The following is a 24,645-nucleotide window of genomic DNA, read 5'->3' on the forward strand; positions in this document are numbered from 1 at the left end:
TGTCTTGTGTGGCCTCTGTCTGATATTTCTGTAGATCAGTGGCCCCCAACCCAAAAAAAGCTTCCCCACCCTGCTTTAGCATTTTGAAATGAATGGTTCTTTGTAGTAGCAGTCCTCAGAGAAGGAAGGAAATAAATTAGTTTTAAGATAAAGAAAGTTCTGAAGTTTTTATTGCTGAAACACTTAAAAAGGTCATTTACTTCAGTCAACACTGGAACAAGAGTCAGCAGGCAAAGCAACACAGATACACCCATCCATCCATCCATTACTAGTCATAGAATTGCAACATCAGCAGGATAATTCAGTTATATTATTTTGATTGCATTTTAAATGTAATAGGATTGTCTTGGATCCATCCTGCAATCACTTCTGGAAAATGAAACCAATTTGGAATCCATGTGTTATTAAAGTGATACCATCTCAGAGGATACATCTCCTGCTTGTCCATACTGATGATGATCTTCATAAGCTATTTTTCTTTTCTTACTTGTTTGCATGAGGGGTGAAATATTTAACAATATTGATGCAGACAGTTAAAGAATTATCACTGGCATCTCAATTAACGCCTGTGGCAGCTCTTGTATCAGGCTCTTTGCTAATTCAGGTAGCCATCGCTGTGCCAGCTAAGGTTTTGATGGGTTTTAGTTGCAATGATAAGAGCTTGGAGGTTTACTTAAAAAACGAAACCCAGACACTCTGGAGAATAACTTATAAATCTGTCCATGCTCCTGCACTGGTTTCCTTCATGCTTCCCAAGAAGTCAGTATCATCAACAACCATGGGCTCAGCACCCGTTGGTGTCTGATGTCTCTCTCACTATTTCCTTTCATCTTTCTCTGTCCAATGCAGAGTGGCTTAGTTTCTGTAGACTAGCTCCGCACCAATCTACTACATCATCTACTCATCTCTGCCTCTCCTATTCGAACTGTCCATTATGCCAGATCCCAAGGTCTTGACTTTTTGTTCGTTGTTCATTTTGCAAATATGCCTGAATAGCTCTAACTTCCAGTGTACAACCTTCTGTGGCAGGTTCTCTTTCAGCTGTATCTCTCCCCAGAAGTGGCAATCCCCTATTTTGAGAAACTGATGTACTTAATAAATATGAGAATTTAATAAATGAAAACATTGACATAATTTCCTCATTTACAAACCTGTTGTCTGGTTCAGCTGTTTCCTCTGAAATGTAGGTGAAGGCATATTTTTCATGTCTGTACCATTGACTCACCTCTTTGGTTTGTGGGAGGGACAAAAAAAAACCCTGATCTACTCTGAGAACTGAATAGGATCGTTTAATCAAAAGTTCTGTCTGCTTTGTCAAACAAAAAAAGATTTCATACTTCTTGATGTCACTAAAGTTTGCTCTGGGGTCCTAAGACAAAATGTTCATGTCTGCACTGATTATCTAAGTCAGTGTTTCTCAACCGTTACTAAAAAAAAAAAAAAAAAAGCAGCCCTTTTAAAAAAAAGTTAAGTACCTACAGTACTTACAATTTTTCAGACAACCAACTTTTATTTTCTACCATTGCACTACATTTGTTTAAACAACTTAATCGTAACTGTTTGGTTGAATGAAATTGCCTATAGGCAATAAATTTGCCATCGTACTTATGAGTGCACAAATAGGATACATTCAAAAAAACTAGATGAACATAAAATAAGTCCAATTATTTTATTCATAGAAAGGTTGAAGCTCTGCATACCGCCAGGGGTACAGGTACCCCCTGGTTGTGAACCCAGGTCTAACTCTAACTCAGGCTTAGTGATGGAGGGGTGGGAGGCCAGGGCAGCAGTTGCACAGGGGCCCAGCCTTTGGCAGCAGAGTGCCAGGATCATGGCAGTGCTGCACCGTGTGGCTCTGAGAGACTGGGGGAGCCCAGCACTGCCTCTTCTGCCTTTCACCCTGCCCCTTTGCGGAGCCGGCCCTCTCCTCCATCTCGTCCTGGGGTCTGCAGTGGCTGTTGGTCTGACTGATCTAATTAGCTGCTTTCCTCCACCCCAGAAATGGCTACATTTCAGTGCTGAAGAGATTCCTGATTTTAGATGCTGAGCACAATCCATTAGCCGCTGAAATCAAAAAGAGCTTTGGCGCTGTTTCCAAAAATGGCTTGGGGCCACAGGCTGCTAAGAACTGAACATCCCTAGAGATGAACAGCACTATGTACATATAAGACAGTACTTAGCTTCTATTTTATTTATTCTAAAGACCATATGTATGGTTTCTGCTACACTTAGTTCACAGTGTTTTATTTGCCTAAAGATTTAATTCATCTTGGCTACGTCTACACAGGCAGCCTCTGTCAACAAATTGGGCTTTTGTCGACAAAACTTTCCAAGTGTCTACATGGTTAAAGCGCTCTGCTCAGCCAGCAGTTATACCTCCCTACAATCAGGTGTAGACACTTCTGTTGACAAAGAGGACTTCTGGCTCCCCAGCCAGCCCTGTTTGCTGAGCTTCCAGTCAGCAGGTCTGTCGAGAGAGGGCAGAGCGGTCCATCTGCTCTCTGTCGACAGAGCGGCTTGATCTTTCAAGCCACTTTTATGTGTAGATGGGATCTGCTGGCAGAGGTACTGCTGAGGGGACAAAAGTAGCAGCTGCCATGAGGCCTGGTGATTCAAAAGGTCCTGGCGCTTCCATACGCTGATGCCATTACCTCAGGAGCAGCAGCAACCAGAACCCAAGGCCCTTGAAATCACCTCTGGAGCACCATGCAGAGTGCTCCAGGGAGCTGCCAGGGCTGGTTGGGGATGGGAGGTAGGGGAGTGTGTCAATGATGCATTCCAGGCACTGCTGAGGGCTGGTTGTCTCAGCCCTGCCCCTGCTGCCTGAGGACCTGCCTCTTCCAGGAGCTTGGAGCAGCCCTCAGACCTTTGGCCAGGCTATGCAAAGGCTGTGCAAAGGCTGCTGGCTCCCTGATGCCTGTAGGAGTACTGGAACAACAGTTACAGTGGTGGGGCTCAAAGCCCCTGAACCAAACTGTACACCCTATACCTAACGGAACCCATGTCAAGCCAGGAGGTTCTGCAGCACTCCCCCACTTCTAATTCCAGTACCTGTGCAGTCTGGAGCTATGTAGAAATCCATTTTGCACCATTAATTCTGTCTCCATTTCACAGCTTTTAATCCCCTTCTGCTACTTTGTTTGGCATGAGTCATTTTAACAAAATGAAGCATTTTGTGGATCTTTCTAACAAAAGAATAGGAACCACAAACTCCATTTTGTGCAGAATAGGGATGATCCATATGGTCCCCTGCATGGATTTAAGGATTTAGTCTGGTCCTTGGACTGTTTCTAAACATTAATGCAAAAACATAACATTGTCTTTTGAAATTAACAGCCTCAGTCCTTGTCAGTGTCTGCCATTAGAAACGCAAAGTGGCTTGAATTGCTACCAGAGGGCAACACTGATATTGCAAGAGCACAAATGAAGTGAAATTGAAAGGAATCTCTCCTGTCTTCCATGACTTTTTACAGAAAATGGCTTAGGTATCTCCTCAGTCAGGTCCTTAAGTATTCTAGGATACAATTCATCAGGCACTGATAAGCTGAAGACATCTAATTTGTTTAAGGACTATTTAAGTTGTTAAAACAAAAAAGCAGTCAACTAGCACTTTAAAGACTAACAAAATAACTTATTAGGTGAGCTTTGGGGGGACAGACCCACTTCTTCAGACCACAGCCATGCCAGAACAGACTCAATATTTAAGGCACAGAGAACCAAAATCAGTAATCAAGGAGGACAAATCAGAAAAAAATGATCTATAAAATCAAGAATGGAGTGGAGGAAGCGAGTAGGAGTTATTTACTCCTTCTTAGAACAGATAAGCCAGGGGTCACTCAATGAAATTAATAGGCAGCATGTTTAAAAAACTTACATAAGTGTAAGCTTCCTCACACAATACACAGTCATCCAACTGACAGAGACCAAAAACTACAAGATCTTATATTCATAAACCTGAATTACCCACCAGGAGAAATAAAAAAACAAATCAACAGAGCCAGACCAATACCCAGAGACCAGCTACACCAAGATCGGCCCAAAAAAGCCAAGAACAGAACACCACTCGTCATCGCCTACAGCCCCCAACTCAAACCACTGCAACGAATTATTGAAGACCTACAACCTATCCTTAATCAGGATGCCACACTCCAGAAGGCCCTAGGTGACATGCCTGTTCTCTCCTACAGACAACCTCCCAACCTTATGAGGATCCTCACAAACAGCCACAGTCCATACCCCAGGAATACCAGTCCTGGAACCTTTCCTTGCAACAAAGCCCGCTGCCAGCTTTGTCCACATACGTACTCTGGAAATACCATCACTGGACCTAACCAGGTTATTCACAGAATCACATTCTCATGTTCCTCAACTAACATCATATATGCCATGTGCCAACGATGCCCAGATGCTTTGTACATTGGACAGACTTCTAACTCCCTTAGACAAAGAGTCAATGGGCACAAAACAGACATAAAACCACTCCAGAGCCACAAACTGGTTAGTCAACATTTTAATGGAGTGGGCCATTCTGTTAATGACTTAAGAGTTTGCATGTTACTGAAGAAAAATTTTCGCACCACTATTCAAAGGGAGACAGCTGAGCTGTCTTTTATATTCAAATTTGGCACATTAACATGTAGTTGGAACTGGGATGGGAATTTTCTGAGTCACTATAGGGGCTCGTTTGCACACTTGGCTTAATCTAATTCTTGACCTTCCCCCTGCCCTTCTACCCCTCTACTCTCTGATTTGCTCACCTTGATAATTTTTTTCTGATTTGTCCTCCTTGATTACTGTTTTTGGTTCTCTGTGCCTTAAATATTGAATCTGTTCTGGTCTGGCTATAGTCTGAAGAAGTGGGTCTGTCCCGTGAAAACTCACCTAATAAATTATTTTGTTAGTCTTTAAAGTGCTACTTGACTGCTATTTTGTTTAAGAACTTAACTAGTCATTAAACAAATTAGATGTCTTCAGCTTATCAGAGCCTGGTGAATTGTATCCTAGATGTATTCCCCCCCGCCCCCTGGGGCTGAAGTTTAAACTGCAAAGTACTGACACGCCTCTAGCCGCAGTGCACCTGCCGGTACTTTGAAGTCCTGGGGCAATTTCGAAGTCCCCTTACTCCTCAAAAGAGGGGCAGAATCATAGAATCATAGATACTAGACGTGTGCCAGCACTTTGAAGTTTAAAACTATGCATGGCAGCACTTCCTTAGTAAACTCCCAACACCCTAATTACCATCCTTCCTTCAAAGGAAGGTGGTAGTGTAGACAAGCCTGGGGTTGTCTAGGGCTCTGTGCCCAGAGTGGGAAGCAGGGATGGCTGCCTGTCTTGGGAGCCAGCCCCAGACAGCTAGCCTTGTGGCAGCCAGCAGCCCACCCCAGGGCAACCGACAGCTCACCCCTGGAGGGGTGGGGTTCCCCGCACTGGGGCCAGCCAGGGCTGTGCACTCTGATGCCAGTGGCAGCTCCCATCCCTGGGGATGGTGGCAGATCCTGGGCAGAATCAGCTGTCCGCCTGAGGAGCCAGCCCCAGGGAGCCGGTCCTGGGACACTCAACAGCCAACTCCAGCTGGCTGGGGCTCTCCACTGTGGGACCACCTGGGGTTCTACGCTCCAGGGTTGGCAGTGGTTGCCCACCTAGGGAGCCAGCCCTGGGGAACCAGCTCCATAGCAGCCAGCAGCCCGCCCTGGGGAGCAGGTAGCCAGCAGCCTGCCCTGGGGTCCAGAATTTCTTGAGAGGTTGCAGAAGTGCACATCTTACAGGGAACACTGGCCCTGACCCACCCCCACCACCATGACGAGGACAGGGCAAGCAGGGTGCTCCACGCGGGCACAGCACAATCAGCGGCACAGCTCCAGTAAATTGTAAGGCCTTGGACAGGCAGCTTCTGGGAGCTAAAGGTTTAATCCCCGCTCCCATGCTGTAGGGCTCTGCCCACTTCTCTGGGAGTGGGTGGTGACTGGGATGCTCCACACATCCACGGCTGGGCTTCCCAGTCCCATGCTGCTTCTGCCTCCATGTGCATCGGGACCCAAGTCTGAGCTGTGGTTGCTCCCCCTAGGGTTTGTGTGGATGGGGTGGTTGGGGCATAGCCAGGGACTGGAGCCAATCCTGGGCAGCTCCGGCTCGGCCCACCCCAGCTTCAGAGCCACAGCCTTCAGGTGAGAGAGAGCCGGGGCAAAGATCCGGGTCAGGCAGTGGCACCATCTGTTGCAGTGTGAGGCAGAAAGGCAGCAGGGGGCTTGAAGAGCCAGAAGGCAGTGGGGCAGGGGGACCAGGGATGTGGAAGAGGGACAGGGTGCAGGGAGTGTGAGGGGGCCATGGGCTGTAGGGCATTTTTTAATTTGGAGGAGAGGAGGGTGCATAAATAACATTTTGCCCCAAGTGCAAAAATACCTAGTTATGGCGCTGCCCCCTGTAAACTGATCTGGCAACTGCCCCCCAAACTCCTTTTGGGTCAGCCCAACCCACCTCTCCATCCCCCCAACTCCTATCCCCATTTGAAAAACCAACTCGCATGGGCAAAATATAAAACCGACCAGTTTTCCCAGGGGTGTCAGCTCTTATGATGATGTGTTTTTCACAGGTATGAACTGGGCCAGGCTTTAAATACAATGTACTTGGACGTGCAGAAAACCTTTGAGTAGGTCCCTTACCAACAGGGGTAGTGAGTTCTATGGTGCTCCAGCTCCAGGAATACTCCCTGGCACATGAGGCCTGTATTCAGCAAAGTTCAGGGCTGGGTCTCTCCCCTGACCCCTGCGCAACTCCTGGGAGGACGCGGAAGGGGCTGGCTCCCTGGGGTCGCAACAGAAAGGGACTGTGATTTAAAGTTGTGAAGTGAACTAGAGCAGCTTCCTGCCCACTTGCTTTGTGCAGCTGCCAGCATGACCCTGCGCTCTGTGTGGAGAGGAGGGGGAGGTGCAGGGGTCACTGTGTGCTGCCCCCACCCCAAGAGTCTCAGTGGCGAATGTGAACTGTGGGGGTGATACACTCAGGAACAGCACATGAAGACCTCCCAACCCCCTGCCTAGGAGCCACTGCCAAGGGGATGTCCCAAGGAAGTGAAGCACCCCCATCCCCTCCCCTGCACTCTTCTGCCAGAGCCTGCACCCCAGCTCCCTCCAGCCTCAAACTCCCTCCCACACTCCCCTCTCCTCCCATCACAGAACTCCCTTCCAGAGCCTGCACACCTCACTCTCTTCTGCACCCGCACCTCCTGCCCCAGCCTAGAACCTGCACCTACCAAATGCCCTACACCAGATCCCCCCACCCAAATTCCCCACCATAGTCTGCATCCTAGATCCTCTCCCAGAGCCTGATCCTACACTCAACTCCCCCCCACAGCCTGCATCCCTCCTGCATCACAAACCCGACCCAGCACAGAAACCGCTCCCAAACTCCATCCTAGAACTTGCACCCCAGACTCCCAACCCAAATTCTCTCCTTCTAGCCTTAGATTTGGGGAGGAGTCTGGATGGGGGAGGAGTGTGGAGTCTGAGCACCACCAAAATTTCTCCAAACCTGCAACCCCTGCTCATCAAAAGCAAAGTAAGGAGCCGTGGGATGAGAGGGAAGGTCCTCTCATGAATCAACAACTGGTTAAAAGAGAGGCAAAGAAGGGTAGCCAACTGTGTTCAGAGTAAAAAGAGGTAAATAGCAGCCCCCCAAAGATCTGTGGTAGGACAAGTTCTGATCAACATCTTCATAAATGAGCTGGAAAAAGGGGTGAAGAGTGAGGTGGCAAAGCTTGCAGACAGGCCCACGCATGGGGAGAGGGCGGGGGGTGCAAAGGGAGCATTGTCCACAGGCCCCTTTGAAATGTCACAGCAGCGCTGCTCTGGCTGCAAGGTGGGGGGACAGTGCTTTGGTCCCAGAAGCACTGAGGGCTGACTGCCCTTGGCCTGGCCCCTTCTACTCTTGGCCCAACCCCTTACAGGACACGGAGCCAGCTCCCCCTCACCTTGCCCGGCGGCCTCTAGCAGCTGTCAGTGCCACTGCTTGCAGGTGATACAAAATTACTGTGGATAGTTAAGTTCAAAGCTGACTGCAATGAGTTACAAAGAAATCTCAGAAAATTGGGAGACTGGGTAACAAAATGGCCAATGAAATTAAATTGTATTAATTAAATGAAAGGCACATTGTGAAACATAATCCCAACTATACACAAAACCAGAGGGTCTAAATTAGCTGTTTCCACTCATCAAAAAAGGGATAGATAATAACAGAAAATATCACATCATTATATAAATCCATGATACCCACATACCTTGAATAGTGTGTACAACTGGGTCACCCCATCTCCAGAGATAGATTATAACTGGAAAGAGTACAGAGAAGGGCAACAAAAATGATTAGGTGTACAAAACAGCATCCATGAGATATTAAAAACAATGGGGCTGTTCAGCAAGGAAAAGAGGTGACTAAGGGAGGTTATGACAAAGGTCTGTAAAATCAAGAATGGAGTGGAGGAAGTGAGTAGGAGTTATTTACAGATAAGCCAGGGGTCACTCAATGACATTAATAGGCAGCATGTTTAAAAAACTTACATAAGGAAGTGCTTCCTCACACAATACAGTCATCCTGTAGAACATATTGCCAGGGAATGCTGTAAAGTCCAAAAGTATAAATGGTTCACAAAGAAGTAGGTAAGTTCATGGCGAATAAGTCCATCAATAGCTATTAGCCACGGTAGTCTGGGGTGCAACCCTTTGCTCTGTTATGTCCCTAATCACTGGATAGTGGATGAGAGAGATGGCTCATGTGACAAACTGCCCTGTTCCTTCCACTCCTCCTGAAGCATCTAATACCAGTCACTTGCAGAAAACCGCATACTGGGCCAGCCGGATCATTGGTCTTACTCAGTATGAGCTTTTTTAGATGCTTAGCTGCAGCACTGTAATCAGAAATGGCCAACAGCACAAGTTTCTTCTCTCCCCCACCTGGTATTATTTTCCTCTAATGTAACATTCTCATTCAACAAGCATAGCTCAGCATTGGCGCCAACCTCTCAAAATTCAACAGAACAAAATCAATGGAAGTCAACCTTATGTTATCTTCCCATGCTACTCAGCATCTATGATGAGGAATATCTGACCAACAGCATTTTTTTTTCCAAAAAGAGTTTACGGTAAATTTAAGACTCCAAGCCCCAATTTTAATTTACACCACTGTAACTCCAGCAGGACTCCTGTGAAATCACTAGATACACTGACATAAATGAGACCAGAATCTGGCCTTGTGATTAATGAACACAATGCAGAAAATAATGAAAGAATACACTAAACAGGAATACATTTTTATATGCGGAACAATAAAGTCACAAATCCCCACCTTTGTTTATTAAGTCTTTAGTTTTCACAGACAAGAAAATACTGTTCAGTCTCTATAAAAGACAAAATAAAGAATAGGATCATACATATAAAGCATTAAAAAGAAGGTGGAACATACACAAGTCTATTAGAATTCACAATTCATATATAGGCTTCATGTTTAGATATAGTTAAAAACGGACTATATAAAAGCAGCATTTTCTTACTCAACAGATGTGTTCCTTATATGTACTCCAAATCCAGTATTCTTACTTTTTTCACAAGAAGACATGGCTGTGTCTACACTACATTCCTCTTTGAAACAGGAATGTAAACGAGGGAAATTGAAAATGCAAATGAAGTGATGATTTACAAATCTCGTAATCCACTTACATAATCTCTTTCAATCATGTTTTGTACATCCCCTTGTACATTTTAGTTAAATTGTCAGGGTGAAGACAGGCTCTTCTGCTCCTCTACTTTTAATATCACATTTCAGAGATATAAATCTCTCTTTTTATTTACAACTTTGGTGTGTAGGTCTGGAAAAATTTTAATCCATTGACTTTAAATAAACCTGCCTCCTTTTAGCTGCTACCAGCATTATCCCATCCACCAGAGAGATATTTCAGATTCATGATAGTTGTTTTCTTAGACTGGCCAATTAGATGGGTTATTCTGCTCAGAGTAACTGGCTCAATCATCCTAACTGCTTGGCAGGAATACAAAATATCTCCTCTGTTTAACTAAACTCAGATTCCATTCATTTTAAAAGAAAAACTATGACTTGAAAGTTTTAGCTAATGTGATGGTGTGAAACATTCTTTTCCATAGAAATAACTCATCATTTTACATAATAATGTGTTCTATACCATTTTTATTGTGCCCTCATCATTCAGATATGCGTGTGCCTTCCAGTAGAGCATTACATTTCAATTTTAGTTTACTTTCCTAGATTTCACCTGACACCTTGCATCCCAATACATCTTTATCCCAGCAGGTGTTTAAATCGTCACAATCCTCTTGAGTTTTTGCTGTGAAATGTCCTATATGAATGGCTAATTTTACCAGTTTGTTAAATACTTTCTCCTTTCTGCCATTAATACTTACATTAAAAGCAAACAAACAAACAAAAAACCCCACAGATCCATGGAATACCTCCCTATTTTCTCCAGTTTTCTAAGAGAGACAGACATTTATTATGACCATTTATCATCACTTAACCAATTTTTAATCCACAGCATGCCTTTGGACACTCATGCTGGGTCATTTGATTTCCTTTAACAAATACTAATACTGGGTCTGACACAGACTCTCTCAGGGTCTTGTGGGTGTCACAACTTTTCTGCCTCAGTTTTTCAGTCTGTAAACTGATAATAAAATTTACTCATCTCCTAAGGTTGTGATTAAAATTAGTTACTTATTGCCAGTTAAATACATTAAAGACTTAATGCACTAAATCATGGGTTTTCAAACTCAAGGCTGCTTCTGGTCAGGGTAAGCTACTGGTGGGCTGCAAGATGCTTTCTTTACCTGGGTGTCTGCAGGCACTGCTGCTCATAGCTCCCATTGGCTGGGACAGTGAACTGCAGCTACCGGGAGCTATGAGCAGCTGTGCTGGCGGACTTTCAGGTAAATAAAGCATCTTGCAACCCATTAGTGGCTTATCCTGATGAGCCATGACCCAAAACTTGAAACCCCCAGCACTAAATAATGCTTAGAACTTCTGATTACATAGATCTCATCAAAAGCTCTGTGAAAATCCATTGCTGACAGTAGATTATTACTACCCCCCCACATTCAGTTCTATTTAAAAATGGTACAGAATAGTTAGGAAACCTTGTTTAATTCCTTACATTTTATAAATATCCTATAGCTTAAAGCAACATACTTACAACAAAATAAAATAGTGGGGTTGGGATAAAACAAACTTAATAAGCATAAACTTTCACTTTATGGACTTCTTTGTCTTCACATTCTCTTTGCTTATTGTAATAATAGAAAGTATTGTCCCTTCTCTGAAGTTTCTTCACAAATCCTGTTTCTGGCCAACGATCCACCTGAAAACAGAGTGAGAATATATCACTGAGAGAAAACACCCATGAAAAGTACCAGAGGGGTAGCTGAGTTAGTCTGTATCTTCAAAAACAACAAGAAGTCCCGTGGCACCTTATAGACTAACGTATTTTGGAGCAAAAGGTTTTGTGGGTAAAGACCCGCTTTGTCAGATGCATGAGTGGGGGTTCCAGAGGAGGGTCCAAATTTATAGGCTCATGAAAAGGATGGAGTCTATGTCAAGAGAAGGGCCAGAGTTCATAAGGTCAATTCAGTCAGAGGATGTGGCCCATTATCAGTAGCTAATGTGAAGGTATGAAGGTGTGAACATCAAGAGAGGAGAAAACAGGTCAATGCAGTCAGGGAGGATGTGGCCCATTATCAGTAGCTAATGTGGAGGTATGACCATCAAGAGAGAAATTGCTTTTGTAACTGGCAGGTCACTCCCAGTGTTCAGTCCTTGGTTGATGGTGTCAAATTTTCAAATGAATTAAAGCTCTGCAGTTTCTCTTTGGAGTCTGTTTTTGAAGTTTTTTTGTTGCAGGATGGCTACTTTTAAGTCTGTTACTGAGTGTCCAGGGAGGATGAAGTGTTCTTTTACAGGTTTTTGTATGTTACCATTCCTGATATCTGATTTATGTCCATTTATTCTTTTACGTAGAGGCTGTCCAGTTTGGCCAACATATTTTGCAGAGGGGCATTGCTGGCACATGATGGCGTATATTATATTAGTACATGTGCAGGTGGATGAGCTCCTGATGGTGTGGTTGATATGGTTGGGTCCTGTGATGGTGTTGCTGGTGTAGTTATGAGAACAGAGCTGGAACCAAGGTTTGTTGCAGGGATTGGTTCCTGGTTTAGAGTTACTATGGTGTGGTCTATGGCTGCTACTGAGAATTTGTTTCAGATTGGCAGGCTGTCTGTAGATGAGGACTGGCCTGCCTCCCAAGGTCCGTGAGAGTGAAGGATCATTGTCCAGGATGGGTTGTAGATCACTGATGACGCATTGGAGAGGTTTTAGCTGTGGGTTGTATGTGATGACCAGTGGTGTTCTGTTGTTTTCCTTGTTGGGCCTGTCTTGTAGCAGGTGGCTTCTGTGTATACGTCGGGCTCTGTCAATCTGTTTCTTCACTTCCTTAGGTGGGTATTGTGAGTTTCAGGAAAGTGCATCAGGGGCTCATTCACTTGCACATCTACTAATATATGCCATCATGTGCCAGAAATGCCCCTCTGCAATATACATTGACTGAACTGGACAGTCTCTTTGTAAAAGAATAAATGGACACAAATCAGATATCAGGTAACATACAAAAATCTGTAGAATAATGGGCCACATCCTCCGTGACTGAATTGACCTTGCCAACTCTGGCCCTCCTCTTGAGTGGGACTCCCTCCTTTTCATGAGCCTATAAATTTGGACCTTCCTCTGGAACCTGCACTCATGCATCTGATGAAGCAGGTCTTTGCCCATGAAAGCTTATGCTCCAAAACATCTGTTACCCGCAAAGAGATATCTTTATATGCACTGTATTTTGGTGAATAAATTGTTTTGCGATTGACTGATGCTTTTGGATTAAACTGCTTACCTCTGACAAAGATTGCAAAAACATAAAACATCAGAAACCAGTTTCTAGCCAACGTTCTGTATGGTATAAAAACACACAAACAAACAGATAAACAAACAAGAACAGTGATACTTTACTATGTCAGAAAAGAGTAAGAATGATCCAAAGGACATGTGATAGAAGCGGCAACACTTAAGTCATCTAAAACTGGACTGAACAAAGCTGTTAGAAAATATGGTGTAGAGAGACAACCCTTCACTTGTGCAATGGAGGTTATCAGACGTAGTCCAATAGGTCTTTTTCATCTCTGATGTCTATGACACCCCTTGATTAGCCAATGCATGTGAGAGCCTTTCTTTTACTGCATAAACAAAACAAAGCGAAGCAGCAGAAATGTAGCACTTTACATTATACATGTTATTATGTGCCAACAATGCCTTGACACTATGTACATTGGACAGACTGGGCAAAACCTTCTCCAAAGAATAAATGGATATAGAGCAGTCATGAAGAAACTCAATACACATAAGCTGGTCAGTGAACACTTCAGCTGAGTGGGCCATTCTGTTAAAGACCTGAGAATTTGTGTCCTGGAACAAAAAGAATTTAACAACAGATTAGAGTGAGAGATTTGTGAGTTAAGAGTACATATTCAACTTTGACACATTAACACGTGGTATGAACAGAAATATCGATTACCTCACGCATTGCAAGGACTGCTTCCCTCCCTTTGATGCTCATAATTATCTCAGATAGGACAATTAACATCCCTTCCACCCCTCACCACTTTCCTTCAATCCTATTTGATTTGTTAGTTTTTATTGCACTTTTTTTGGTCCTCACCTATAGATGTCAGTCTATATTGGCAATGAAATTGATCTGATGAAGTGGGTCTGTCCCATGAAAGCTCATCACTGAATAAATCATTTTGTTATTCTTTAAAGTGCTACATTTCTGCTGCTTTGTTTTGTTGGAGTACAGACTAACACAGCTACCTCTCTGTTACTGTATAAACAAAAGTCATTCAAAAATGTGAGTGGCTAAAATATTCCACTTATTGTGGAAGAATTATGGGCATTTAAAAGGTTCTTCAGCATCTTTCTAATAATGAAAAATAGATTGCTGGTTTTATTGTAATTTTCAAAGAAATAAATGAATCATATGTAAAACCAAGAAAGTTAGTGTCAATGGATGTGGTCCTGCAAGATGCTGAGCACAATTACCTCAGGCAGCAATGGACAACCTAGGCTAGGGAGTGGGCCATATGACTGATCCACTTTTATCTCAGTGGGCCACAAGATTTTCGTAACCAAGACAGTCTCCCAAGATAAAGTAGTTTTGATAACTGCGCTTGCATACCTAGGATTTACGGAGTGTGCTGACTGAACTACAGCAGCATTTTGATTGGATCCTGAGGGCATGCACAGCCCTCACAGTCCATGTTGGATGCAATCAGCATGAACCTCACTTCACATGCTCTTTTTGTAATGTGCACATCACATTAGTAATACCGGTAAGAAAAAACTACACATGGAAACCAATAGAATCTGGTAACCCAGCACATGGACAATGGGTAAACAAAATGTCTTGCAGGCCGTACATAGATCCCTGATTAGCTGCATGCTGCCCATAAGTTGACCACCACTGCCCTATGGCCTTCAGTTCAGTAATTCACAAGATATTATACTGTATTGTAAAAAGTGCAGACAATCATTTTAATTAAAGAGTGTTTGGAAGCTTTCATGGCATTAGATAACCATGAACAGCAGAAGAATTTCCCATTGTCTAGAACTCTAAATATTAATTTCTTACTCCTGATCTGCAATTATTGATGTCAAATCAGATCACAATCAAATTATGTGTCATAAATGGTAGTATTACTTCTTAGCCTAGTATTTAAATATACAGCTCTGTTGCCTGCTTGGGTTATTCTTCTAAAGGGAAATACTATATAATATTTCTTCTCTCCACTCTTGGATCTTGTAGCCTCTATATTGTAGCAAAAGGAAGCCATATTTCAAAATGTAACCAGTTTCAATATCACTGACGCTAATTCTAAGAAAGTCTGATATAAACAGAGCTCCACATAGTTTTCAAGTTGGAATGTCCCTCTGCCAATGAAATTATAGTTTAATTGTTTAGTGGCTTGTACAATTTATTAACTAGTGAGATCCTGCCATTCACATTAAGAGATATACCTGTACTTCAGTGTAGACATTTATACTACATACTTAACCACAGTATCTGAGTCCAATACAAAAGAATGAACTGTATCTTCTTTTGTACTTCTATTTTAAGTAGGGTATAATTCAGACATAATTTTTTAAAAAATTAAGTCTAGTAGTTACTTTTCACAGAACACTTTTCAGTAAATTATGAAGGTAAAGCAAGCAGTCGTTCACTAATTTCAGAAGCTTGAGTGTGCATATCATACTGACTTAAAACAAAATGTGTTGAGAGATTGGACACCAATAGAGTTAATCTGTTTTTAGAATTTTGAAAATGCTTCAGAACAGTTGATTTTTAAACAATGGAAGGGGGCAACAAGGCACGAGAACTAACAATTATTTTCTGAGACAAATTGTATATTTCAAAATAATTACACAGTGTATTTGAACAATTTTTAAAAGGAATTTTGAGGTATTACATGATCTAAGAGATTAAAAATGAAATAGAGGCTATCACCTGTAGACTTGATGGTTTGAATCCAGAGTAGATTAATAGCTGTCCAGCACCTGGTGACTAAGTCATAGTTTATGTAATATGCATTGAAGTTATCGGTGAGTAGGCGTCCTTCAGTCGACGTAGACTATGGATCGCGCCCTTCGTAGTTCCATTTGGAATTATCATTTGCAGCGTTGACTGTGACTGTGAAGGCCCACACGAGAGTGACAGTCCCTGCTGCATCTGTTGCATGTGTAATGGGTGTCTGGCAGGTCCTTACTGTGCTTTGTGTGGGCTCGCTTCTCCTCTGCTAGCTGTCTGATCCTCATCTCACCCTTCTGAAGGCCCTTGTGTAGTTCCTGCCTCCATCTGCTGCGATCGTCTGCCAGCTCCTCCCAGCTGTCCGGCTCAATGTCTACCTCCCTGAGGTCCCTCTTGCAAACATCTTTGTAGCGCAACTGGGGGCGTCCGGGAGGTCTTTTGCCAGAGGCTAGCTCGCCATACAGGATGTCTTTTGGGATCCTTCCATCATTCATCCTGTGGACGTGGCCAAGCCAGCAGAGCCACTGCTGCCTGAGGAGGGTGTGCATGGTTGGGATTCCAGCTTGCTCAAGGATAGCGCTGTTGGACACTCTGTCCTTCCACGATATTCCAAGGAGGCCTCTGAGGCAGCGCAAGTGGAAGACGTTCAGCCTCTTTTCCTGGCAGGTGTACAGGGTCCAAGACTCACTGCTGTAAAGGAGGCTGCTGAGGATGCAGGCTCTGTAGACTTGCATTTTGGTGTGGGTGTACAACTTGATGTTATTTCACAGTCTCTTGCTGAGTCTGGACAGAGTTGTGGCTGCTTTTCCAATCCTCCTATTTAGCTCAGTCTCCAATGACAGGGTGTCAGTGATGGTGGACCCGAGGTAAACGAACTCGTGGACGACCTCTAACATATAGTTGGCAATGCTGATTGATGGAGGTTCAGCAACGTCCTGACCAAGTACGTTTGTCTTCTTTAGGCTGATGGAAAGCCCAAAGTCCTTGCATGCTTTGGAGAACTGATCCAGCAGTTTCTGAAGCTGGTCTTCTGTGTGTGACACTACAGCAGCGTCATCTGCGAACAGCATATCTCTGATGAGGACTTCCCACACCTTAGATTTAGCTTTCAGCCTTGCAAGATTAAACAGTTTCCCATCAGATCTTGTATGCAAAAAGATGCCCTCTGTTGAAGATCCAAAGGCGTGCTTCAGGAGGAGTGCGAAGAAGATCCTGAACAATGTCAGAACGAGTACGCATCCTTGTTTGACGCTGCTCCTGATGCTGAAAACATCCGATAATGTGCCGTCATATTGGATGGTTCCTCTCATGTTTTCGTGGAAAGACTGGATCATCTTGAGTAACCGTGGCAGACAGCCTATCTTGTGGAGCAGTTTGAACAGTCCATCCCTGCTGACCAACTCGAAGGCCTTGGTCAGGTCGATGAAGGCAATATAGAGCGGCTTCCTCTGCTCCCTGCATTTCTCTTGCAGCTGCCTCAGAGTGAAGACCGTGTCAATGGTAGATCTCTCTGCACAGAATCCACACTGTGATTCGGGATACACCCTCTCAGCAATCTTCTGGAGTCTGCCGAGGATGATACGAGCGAACAGTTTACCAGTGATGCTTAGGAGGGAGATTCCATGGTAATTGTTGCAGTCACTTCTGTCTCCTTTGTTCTTATATAAGGTTACAATGTTAGCGTCGCGCATATCCTGTGGAACCTCACCCTCTTTCCAGCACAGGCACAGTAGCTCATGTAGGGGTTCCAGGAGTGTGTCCATGGCACACTTGATTACCTCTGGTGGTATACCATCCTGGCCTGGGGCCTTTCCTACTGCAATGCTGTCGATGGCTTTCTTCAGTTTGTCCACAGTTGGTTCCTGATGCAGTTTGTCCATTACTGGTAGGAGCTCAAAGGCATTGAGGGCTGGATCAACCGCAATGTTCTCGCTTGAGTACAGCTCAGAGTAGTGCTCGACCCAGCGCTCCATCTGTTTGGCTTTGTCAGTGATGACTTCACCAGATTTGGATTTCAGAGGTGCCATCTTGTTCTGGGTGGGTCCTAATGCCTTCTTGATGCCCTCGTACATTCCCCTGAGATTACCAAAGTCAGCACTGGTCTGGATGCTGCTGCATAGCTCGAGCCAGTAGTTGTTGGCACAGCACCTGGCTGTCTGCTGTACTGTTTTTCTGGCTGCTCTGAGTGCTTGCAGGGTACTCTGACTCGGTGAGCATTTGTACTCCAGGAGTGCAGCATGCTTCTTTTCGATGGCTGGAATCATCTCATCAGAGTTAGCTTCGAACCAGTCATTTGTGTTTCTAGCTCTTCTTCCAAACACCGACAAGGCCATGTAAATTGTATCCCTCAGATGCTGCCATCTGGATGTCACACCAGCACCCCCAGGGCTGCTGCACAGATTCTCCTCGAAGGTCACTCTGAACTTTTTGGCTCTCTCTGAGTTTGCCATCTTTCTGGCATCAGTGCGGGGCCTTCCAGTTGGTTTAGAGTGGTACAGCTACTTGGGTCTCACCTTGAGTTTGGAGCAAACTAGCGAGTGATCTGTATCGCAGTCGGCACTATGATAGCTGTGTGTCAGAAGGACGTTTTTGAGGTTATCATGTCTAGCAATGACCACATCTAGCTGATGCCAGTGTTTCGAGTGTGGGTGTCTCCATGACACTCTGTGCTGTGGCTTGGTTTGGAAAAATGTGTTTGTGATGCACAAATTGTGGCACGTGCAAAGTTAGAGAAGACGCTGTCCATTTTCATTCATTTTTCCCACACCGAAGTGGCCTAAGCAGGAAGGCCATGAGTGATGATCGGCTCCAACTCTTGAATTGAAGTCACCCAAAATGTACCATTGTCTGCGAGCAGGTATTTGCGCTATGGCAGCACTAAGCACATCATAGAACTTGTCTTTCACTTCTGGTGTGGCGTACAGGGTTGGAGCATAAGCGCAGATCAGGTGGACAGGACCGGCACAAGTTTGAAGTATGACCTGAGGGAGTCTTTCTGATCTGCCCGTGACTAATTCCACCATTTGTAGAAGGGTGTTTCTGATGGCAAAGCCAACACCATGCTCCTTGGGTTCATCCTGGGCTTTACCCTGCCAGAAAAAGTTGTAGTCCTTTTCCTTTAGAGATCCCGAATCTGCGAGTAGCGTCTCTTGCAGAGCAGCAATGTCAACTTGGAGCCTCTTCAGTTCCTCATTGATGACAGCGGTCTTTTGGGTGTCGCTGATGTCCTGAAGACCTTCAGTCAAACTGATCAGCATGGTCCCCACATTCCAGCAAGCTTAAAACTTTGATGGTTTCCTTTTCTTGTTGATTTTCTTATTGATTTGCCTGGTGCTCAAATTTCAGTCACTTGTCAGGTTTGGGAACCTTAAGCCTCACACACCCAGTGAGGCAGGTGAACTGTGGTGGGACAGTACCCTTCTGGCTGGGGGCTGCCCAGCTTGAGGCGGGCGGTGACTGTCCAGTGAGATGCGATGATCTCTCCCACCATCGAAGGCAACCCCTGGCACTCATTCTCCACGCCAATCAAGCAAGAGCTTATAACCGGTATCTGTTACCTCCCATGTTGGTTCAACGCTGTTAAGAGATGCTGGAGTACCTCTCCAGACGCGAGCCTGGGCAATTTTTTTGGGACCCTGGGCTGCCCAGACGCCAGTGTTCCCATCTCAAATTTACTGATATAGTCCAAAGGAGAGGATAACCTCTACGTCTGGTACCAGCTCAGCTGCAGGAGTTGCGGGTCAATACCAGAAGTTGGCACAGAACCGCCTGAGGACTTCCCTCCGGATTTTCTGTCAGGGTTTACTGCCTTAGCCTTGCTCCTTCCCAGGATAACCCACAAGGCAGTGAGTTAAAAAAAATCAGTAAGTACAGGATCAAGGTCTTGATGCAAAGATGTATTACAGCCACCTTCACCAAACCTGGCATTAATTTTCTCCATTGTTCACATATTCAGTAGAGAAGCCAACTACTGCATGTACAGGGAATCTGATTTACTTCCCACACAATTCAATGGTAAACTTGCCACTGATTTCTGGGATGCTGGCTCAAGCTCATGGAAACTGAACCATCTTCTTCTCCTTTAAGAGGTGTACTACATCAGGAGGTGTGCCCCCTGGCAAGCTAGCATGTGGAAGCTGGGTGTGAGCTACCTATGCCTTAGTTCCACCATCATTAAATTATTTTTAATGAAAAAAAACCTCCATCATGTAATAAATGCTCTGAAATGTTTTAAGTATGTAATTGATGGAGAGACAGCACACTGCAGGTTCACTAGAGTTTCACTGTTAAGTAAATTCAATTTATTTGAAAACCAGTTATTCTGCACTTCTAAAACTATCTAAAGAAAAACTGAATTTGATTAAAACCAAAAGCAAATAAAAAGAAATATACTGCATGCCTCCTTTTTATTTCACTAATTAACATGAAAGAGAAAATTTAACATTAAATTATAGTCCCTGCACAATTACAAATCTTACCATATCAACTTGCTTCACTTGTTTATATTCAATTTCATCCCTGTATCCAGCTTGCTGAAATCTGTAAAGATTCTCTATCTCATCTGACCATTTTTTGGCATGACTTATAGATTTTGGTTTGACGTCAGCACTAGCCATGACTCCAGGAACTTCACCAGATATTTGGCTGAAACTAGGTTTTAAAAATGATACATATAAAAACTGGAGCAAGCCATATTGTTCAAGTTCTACATAAAAATGGGTAGAACACAATTGGAAAACATAGTAAACAAGTTACAGATAGTAAAATTAAAAAAAAAATACATGCACAACCCTGAAGTAAAACTAGCATATTAAAAAGTCTAGAATTACATTAAATACATGCTGTTCTCTGTCGTAAATCCATATTACCCATCTTTTAGTTTCTGGGTATATAAACTATTAGCATGCCATTTTCTGCAGTATGCTCAAATTTCTGTTGATGGTGCTCCCTGGAATTCCCTGGCCAAACTGAGCCCAAAGCTAACTTCAGTGAAGTTAAGCTGCTGAAGTGATGAGTTTGATCTAAGTTTCCTTATCTAGACCAACTTCAATGTGTAACAGGAAGCAGTCTTCTTTTCTAGTTCACCCCTTAATTTCATTTTTTTAGTATATCTTTGTCATGCTGAGCCAGAAAATGTTAAGCAATTAGCTGGCTAAATGATTCAAAGTCAATATTTAAAGACATATTAGAGATGTACATAAATGGGGTTTAGTTTGCATGGGGTTTAGTGAAGATCTGTATGCAAGCATACATATACCATGCCTCTTTTCTAAAGGTGCTGTCATAATTGTGAAATGCTGAACTGCCACGTATATTAGCTCTCTTTCAATGCCAATTGTTGATTATTATCAACAGTTTTTTTCTTCTCGCGCTATGGGATTCCACAGTACACATTAATATGTCATACGCAGCACATATTGATAGCTGAGTTGTGGAGATACTTCTTCGGATTGAAGTTTTTTAATACATAAGGACATGACCCAGGGTGAACAAAAAGGCATTTTAGAATACTTCTGAAAGAAAGATATATAAATTGTAAGCTACAAAATAGAACTGTTACACTGCTGACATATTGAACCTGCAGACAGACTGAAGCAGTGCTAGTAAATTAACTATGAGATTGGTTCTTAAAGAAATATTAACATTAAAGAGCTACTATGATCACTGAAGTGTCACTAATATTAGCCATTTGTCTGCTGAATGATATACCAGGCTTATGTAGCAAATGCCTTTGTCCAAGGGAAGGGCAAGTGGACATACATGACACGTTCTGACTATACATTAATTCAAGTGGAGTTTCCACAAAAGCCATGAATACACAAGCAAAACATATTAATAAAAGCCCAGATTCCCACATGCATTTAAGCTTCTAATTTCCATTAATTTCAATAGAAGTTAGGATTCTAAATACCTTTGAATATCTGGACTGAAGAGTCAAGTCAGTACCTGCAAATAAAAAACAAACATCACCATTTTCAAGCTGGGATATCAGACCTTTTATTTGAGTTTAATATGTAAATCACTTATATTTATGTGCAGTTTAAACAGGCCAAAATGATCAGTTAAAAAGCTCAGTCTGCCTAGACACACCACAGGCTTACCATTCTTATTACTCTTCTAAGTTAGGGGAAAAGGGTGCAATTTCATATCCCACTTTGGTTATGTCTACACTAGGGGGAAACTTCAAAATGGCCATAATAACGGCCAAATCGGAGAATACTAATGAGCTGCTGAAATGAATATTCAGCGCCTCATTAGCATTCTCCAATTTGGCCATTAGCATGGCCCTTTCGAAATTTTGGCCAAGTGTAGACACAGCCTTTGTAGAACTCAGAAATACTATCTTTTTAATGGTAATTGCTGTATATCAATGACTACACTATGTAAGTGGAGGATTTCTGTATATTTTTAGGTGGTGTATAACAGCTTTCATATCACCTGATGCAAAGCCCATAGAGTAAATGAGAATGTGTGGATCAAGCTCTTAATGGACAAATATCCTAGCATAGATGCAAAACTCTTAGAAGACTACTTGTGATTTTTAGTGTTTTTAACATGGTAGAGGGCGCCCACTATCACCAAATCTGTTGTGGAATGCCACTTCTCCATCTGTTTTTCCCCTCTGTTGTCCCATGTATTTCTGTAAAGTCTGGAAAGAAAAAGAAAAAGAAAAAGAAAAAGAAAAAGAAAAAGGCATGTCTACCATGGCACAAATCTGTGCCTAAAATTAGCACAGTTCAGAAAACAACTTATCTTCTGAGATTTTGTAAGTCTGTCATGTTTTGAACATATTTAGGGCACCAATACTGTAGGTCAGAGTCAGGCATTGAGGAGTAAAAGAACCAGCAGATAGGTCAGACTGTTTCAATTCACTCAGGCTGTATCTACACTGGACCACTCTTCTGGCAGGGGCATGCTAATGAGCAAAGGGGAACATTCAACTGAGACACATATTTAAATATCTTGCACCTCATTTGCATATTCCCACAAGATCTCGCTTCCAGAATAACCTTTTTTAGAAGCAAAAGCTGCCATGTAGATAAGGTTCCTTCGGAAGGAAACCCCCCTTCCAGAAGAACCTGAGGAATAAGAGTTCTTTCAGAAGGCTGTTTTCCTTCCAAAGGAACCCTGTCTACACTGCAGCTTTTGCTTCCAAAAAAGGCTCTTCCAGAAGCGAGATCTTGTGGGAATATGCAAATGAGGTGCAAGATATTTAAATCCATGCCTCATTTGAATGTTCCCCTTCACTCATTAGCATGCCCCTTCCAGAAGGGCAGTCCAGTGCAGATGCACCCTCAGAGGGGTAGCTGTGTTAGTCTGTAGTGCATATAATAAAATTTATTTTACACATGGATGATAGGAATTGGAAAGAATGTGGGATGGATTGCTCCAGAATTGCTCTGTTCTATAACATGCTCCTGAAGCTCTCATACTGGCCACTGTACTGTTACTGGTTTAGGCAGACCACTGGTCTGACCCTCTGTGGCAGTTTTCATGATCTCTGTCCTGAAGAGCTAACAGTCTAAAAGACAAGACGGACAAACAGATATAGACAAAAAGTAACAAAACACAAGGTGCCAAAAAATACAGCCCAATCCCTTCTTGCCCTCCCTGGTCTAACAACCCTGTCCAGCCCAACCCTTAACAGCTTTGCCCACCCCAAACATGCCATGATAGCCCACCCAAGAAATGAGTCGCTTTAAACGAATTGTAAGAACTACAATTGTGTCTTTTCCATTTGCCGTTTGCAGTCGGGCTGCTCCAGGGAAAACTCAGGGTCACGTTTTTATGCTATTTCTTTTAGCACCCACAGCGCCAAAAATTGCTTTTGTTAAATGAAAATGAGGCTCTCCCATAAAGCTATAACCACGGGAGCCGGAATTTAAAGAACCTCCCCCCGCTTCAGCCGCAGGCCTGCAGGACCCGGGGCTTTAAGGGCCCTCTCCCACCTCAGCCCCAGGATCCGGGGATTAAGGAGACCCTCCCACCCAAGGCCTCCCCGAGCCGACCGGAGCTCTACAACCCCCCTCCAAGGCTGGGAGTGGAGCTCAGGCGAGGTTTGGCTGCACGCAGCGCTACAGCCCTGGGGATGCATCCGCAGCTCCCTGCTCCCCTCAGAACCCCCGGGGGCCAGGCCGGCTCCACCTGCGACAAGGGGCCGCGCGCGGCCGCTCACCAACGGCCTCGCCGAGCGCCTCCCTCCCTCCCGTCCCGCCTCCTAAGCGCTTGCGGCTGCCTAGCAACAGCCGGCGTTGCAGCCGGGCCGAGAGAAGCCTCCCCGGGATTCGGCGGAGCTGGGCCAACTGGTAGCGAACTCCAGGTGGCGGGCAAGGCCCCCGCCCGAGCGCGGGGCAGAGCTCAGTTGGGAGGCCGAGGAGGGACTGCTGCGGTGCAGAGGGGCACACGCTGTAGAACAGGCAGCCGGAGATGGGACATGGATTTCCACAGGGCAAGTCCTGCCTGGCCAATCTGATTAGCTTCTGTGTTGAGGTAACAGGCTCTGTGGACATGGGGAAGGGGAAGTCAGTGGATGTGATATACCTTGACTTCAGCAAAGCTTTTGATACGGTCTCCCACAACATTCTTGCCCAGAAGTTAAGGACGTATGGATTGGATCCTTGGACTATAAGATGGATAGAAAGGTGGCTTGAGGGCTGGGCCCCAACGGGTAGTGGTCAATGGCTCAATGTCTGGATGGCGATCGGTGTCAAGCGGAGCGCCGCAAGGCTCAGTTCTGGGGCAGGTGTTGTTCAACATCTTTATTAATGAGCTGGATGCTGCACTTGACTGCATCCTCAGCAAAAGTTTACAGATGACACCAAGCTAGGAAGAGAGGTAGATAAATTGGAGGGTAGAAATAGGATTCAGAGTGACCCAGACAAATTGGAGGATTGGGCCAAAAGAAATGTGATGCATTTCAACTAGGAGACGTGTAGAGTCCTGCACTTGGGACAAAAGACTCCCAAGCACTGTTACAGGCTGGGGACCGACTGGCTCAGCAGCAG

The 24,645-nt window shown here is 44.1% G+C and overlaps 1 protein-coding gene across 6 annotated transcripts; it reads right to left on the bottom strand.

Moving 5' to 3' along the window:
* Nucleotides 1-211: 211 nt before the first annotated feature.
* MEIG1 (meiosis/spermiogenesis associated 1) lies at nt 212-23,834 on the bottom strand. Of its 6 annotated transcripts, none has more exons than XR_012643961.1 (7): nt 21,552-21,902; nt 20,119-20,290; nt 11,210-11,374; nt 9,337-9,388; nt 8,553-8,611; nt 8,273-8,323; nt 212-1,070 (listed from the first exon to the last, which is right to left on the bottom strand). XR_012643961.1 is itself a non-coding variant. In XM_074984172.1 (5 exons), the coding sequence occupies exons 4-5, from the start codon at nt 20,254-20,256 to the stop codon at nt 11,246-11,248; spliced, it is 267 nt and encodes an 88-aa protein (XP_074840273.1). In that variant the 5' UTR covers nt 20,257-20,290; nt 21,552-21,586; nt 22,220-22,289; nt 23,817-23,826; the 3' UTR covers nt 10,937-11,245. The 6 variants fall into 6 exon arrangements, 4 of the variants coding, with proteins under 4 accessions (XP_074840273.1, XP_074840275.1, XP_074840274.1 ...); XR_012643962.1 differs by having other exon boundaries at nt 212-1,083; XM_074984172.1 differs by lacking the exons at nt 212-1,070; nt 8,273-8,323; nt 8,553-8,611; nt 9,337-9,388 and adding exons at nt 22,220-22,289; nt 23,817-23,826 and having other exon boundaries at nt 10,937-11,374; nt 21,552-21,586.
* Between the last annotated feature and the right edge of the window lie 811 nt (nt 23,835-24,645).

This window comes from Carettochelys insculpta, chromosome 1, assembly GCF_033958435.1.
Source record: "Carettochelys insculpta isolate YL-2023 chromosome 1, ASM3395843v1, whole genome shotgun sequence".
Classification (NCBI taxonomy): Eukaryota; Metazoa; Chordata; order Testudines; family Carettochelyidae; genus Carettochelys; species Carettochelys insculpta.

Excerpts from the sequence above, each read along its gene's own strand:
- MEIG1 (XM_074984174.1), bottom strand. The coding sequence starts at position 20,256 with ATGGCTAGTGCTGACGTCAAACCAAAATCTATAAGTCATGCCAAAAAA. Across the intron at positions 11,375-20,118 it reads AAGTGAAGCAAGTTGATATG|GTGGATCGTTGGCCAGAAAC; the intron begins GTAAGATTTGTA and ends CTCTGTTTTCAG.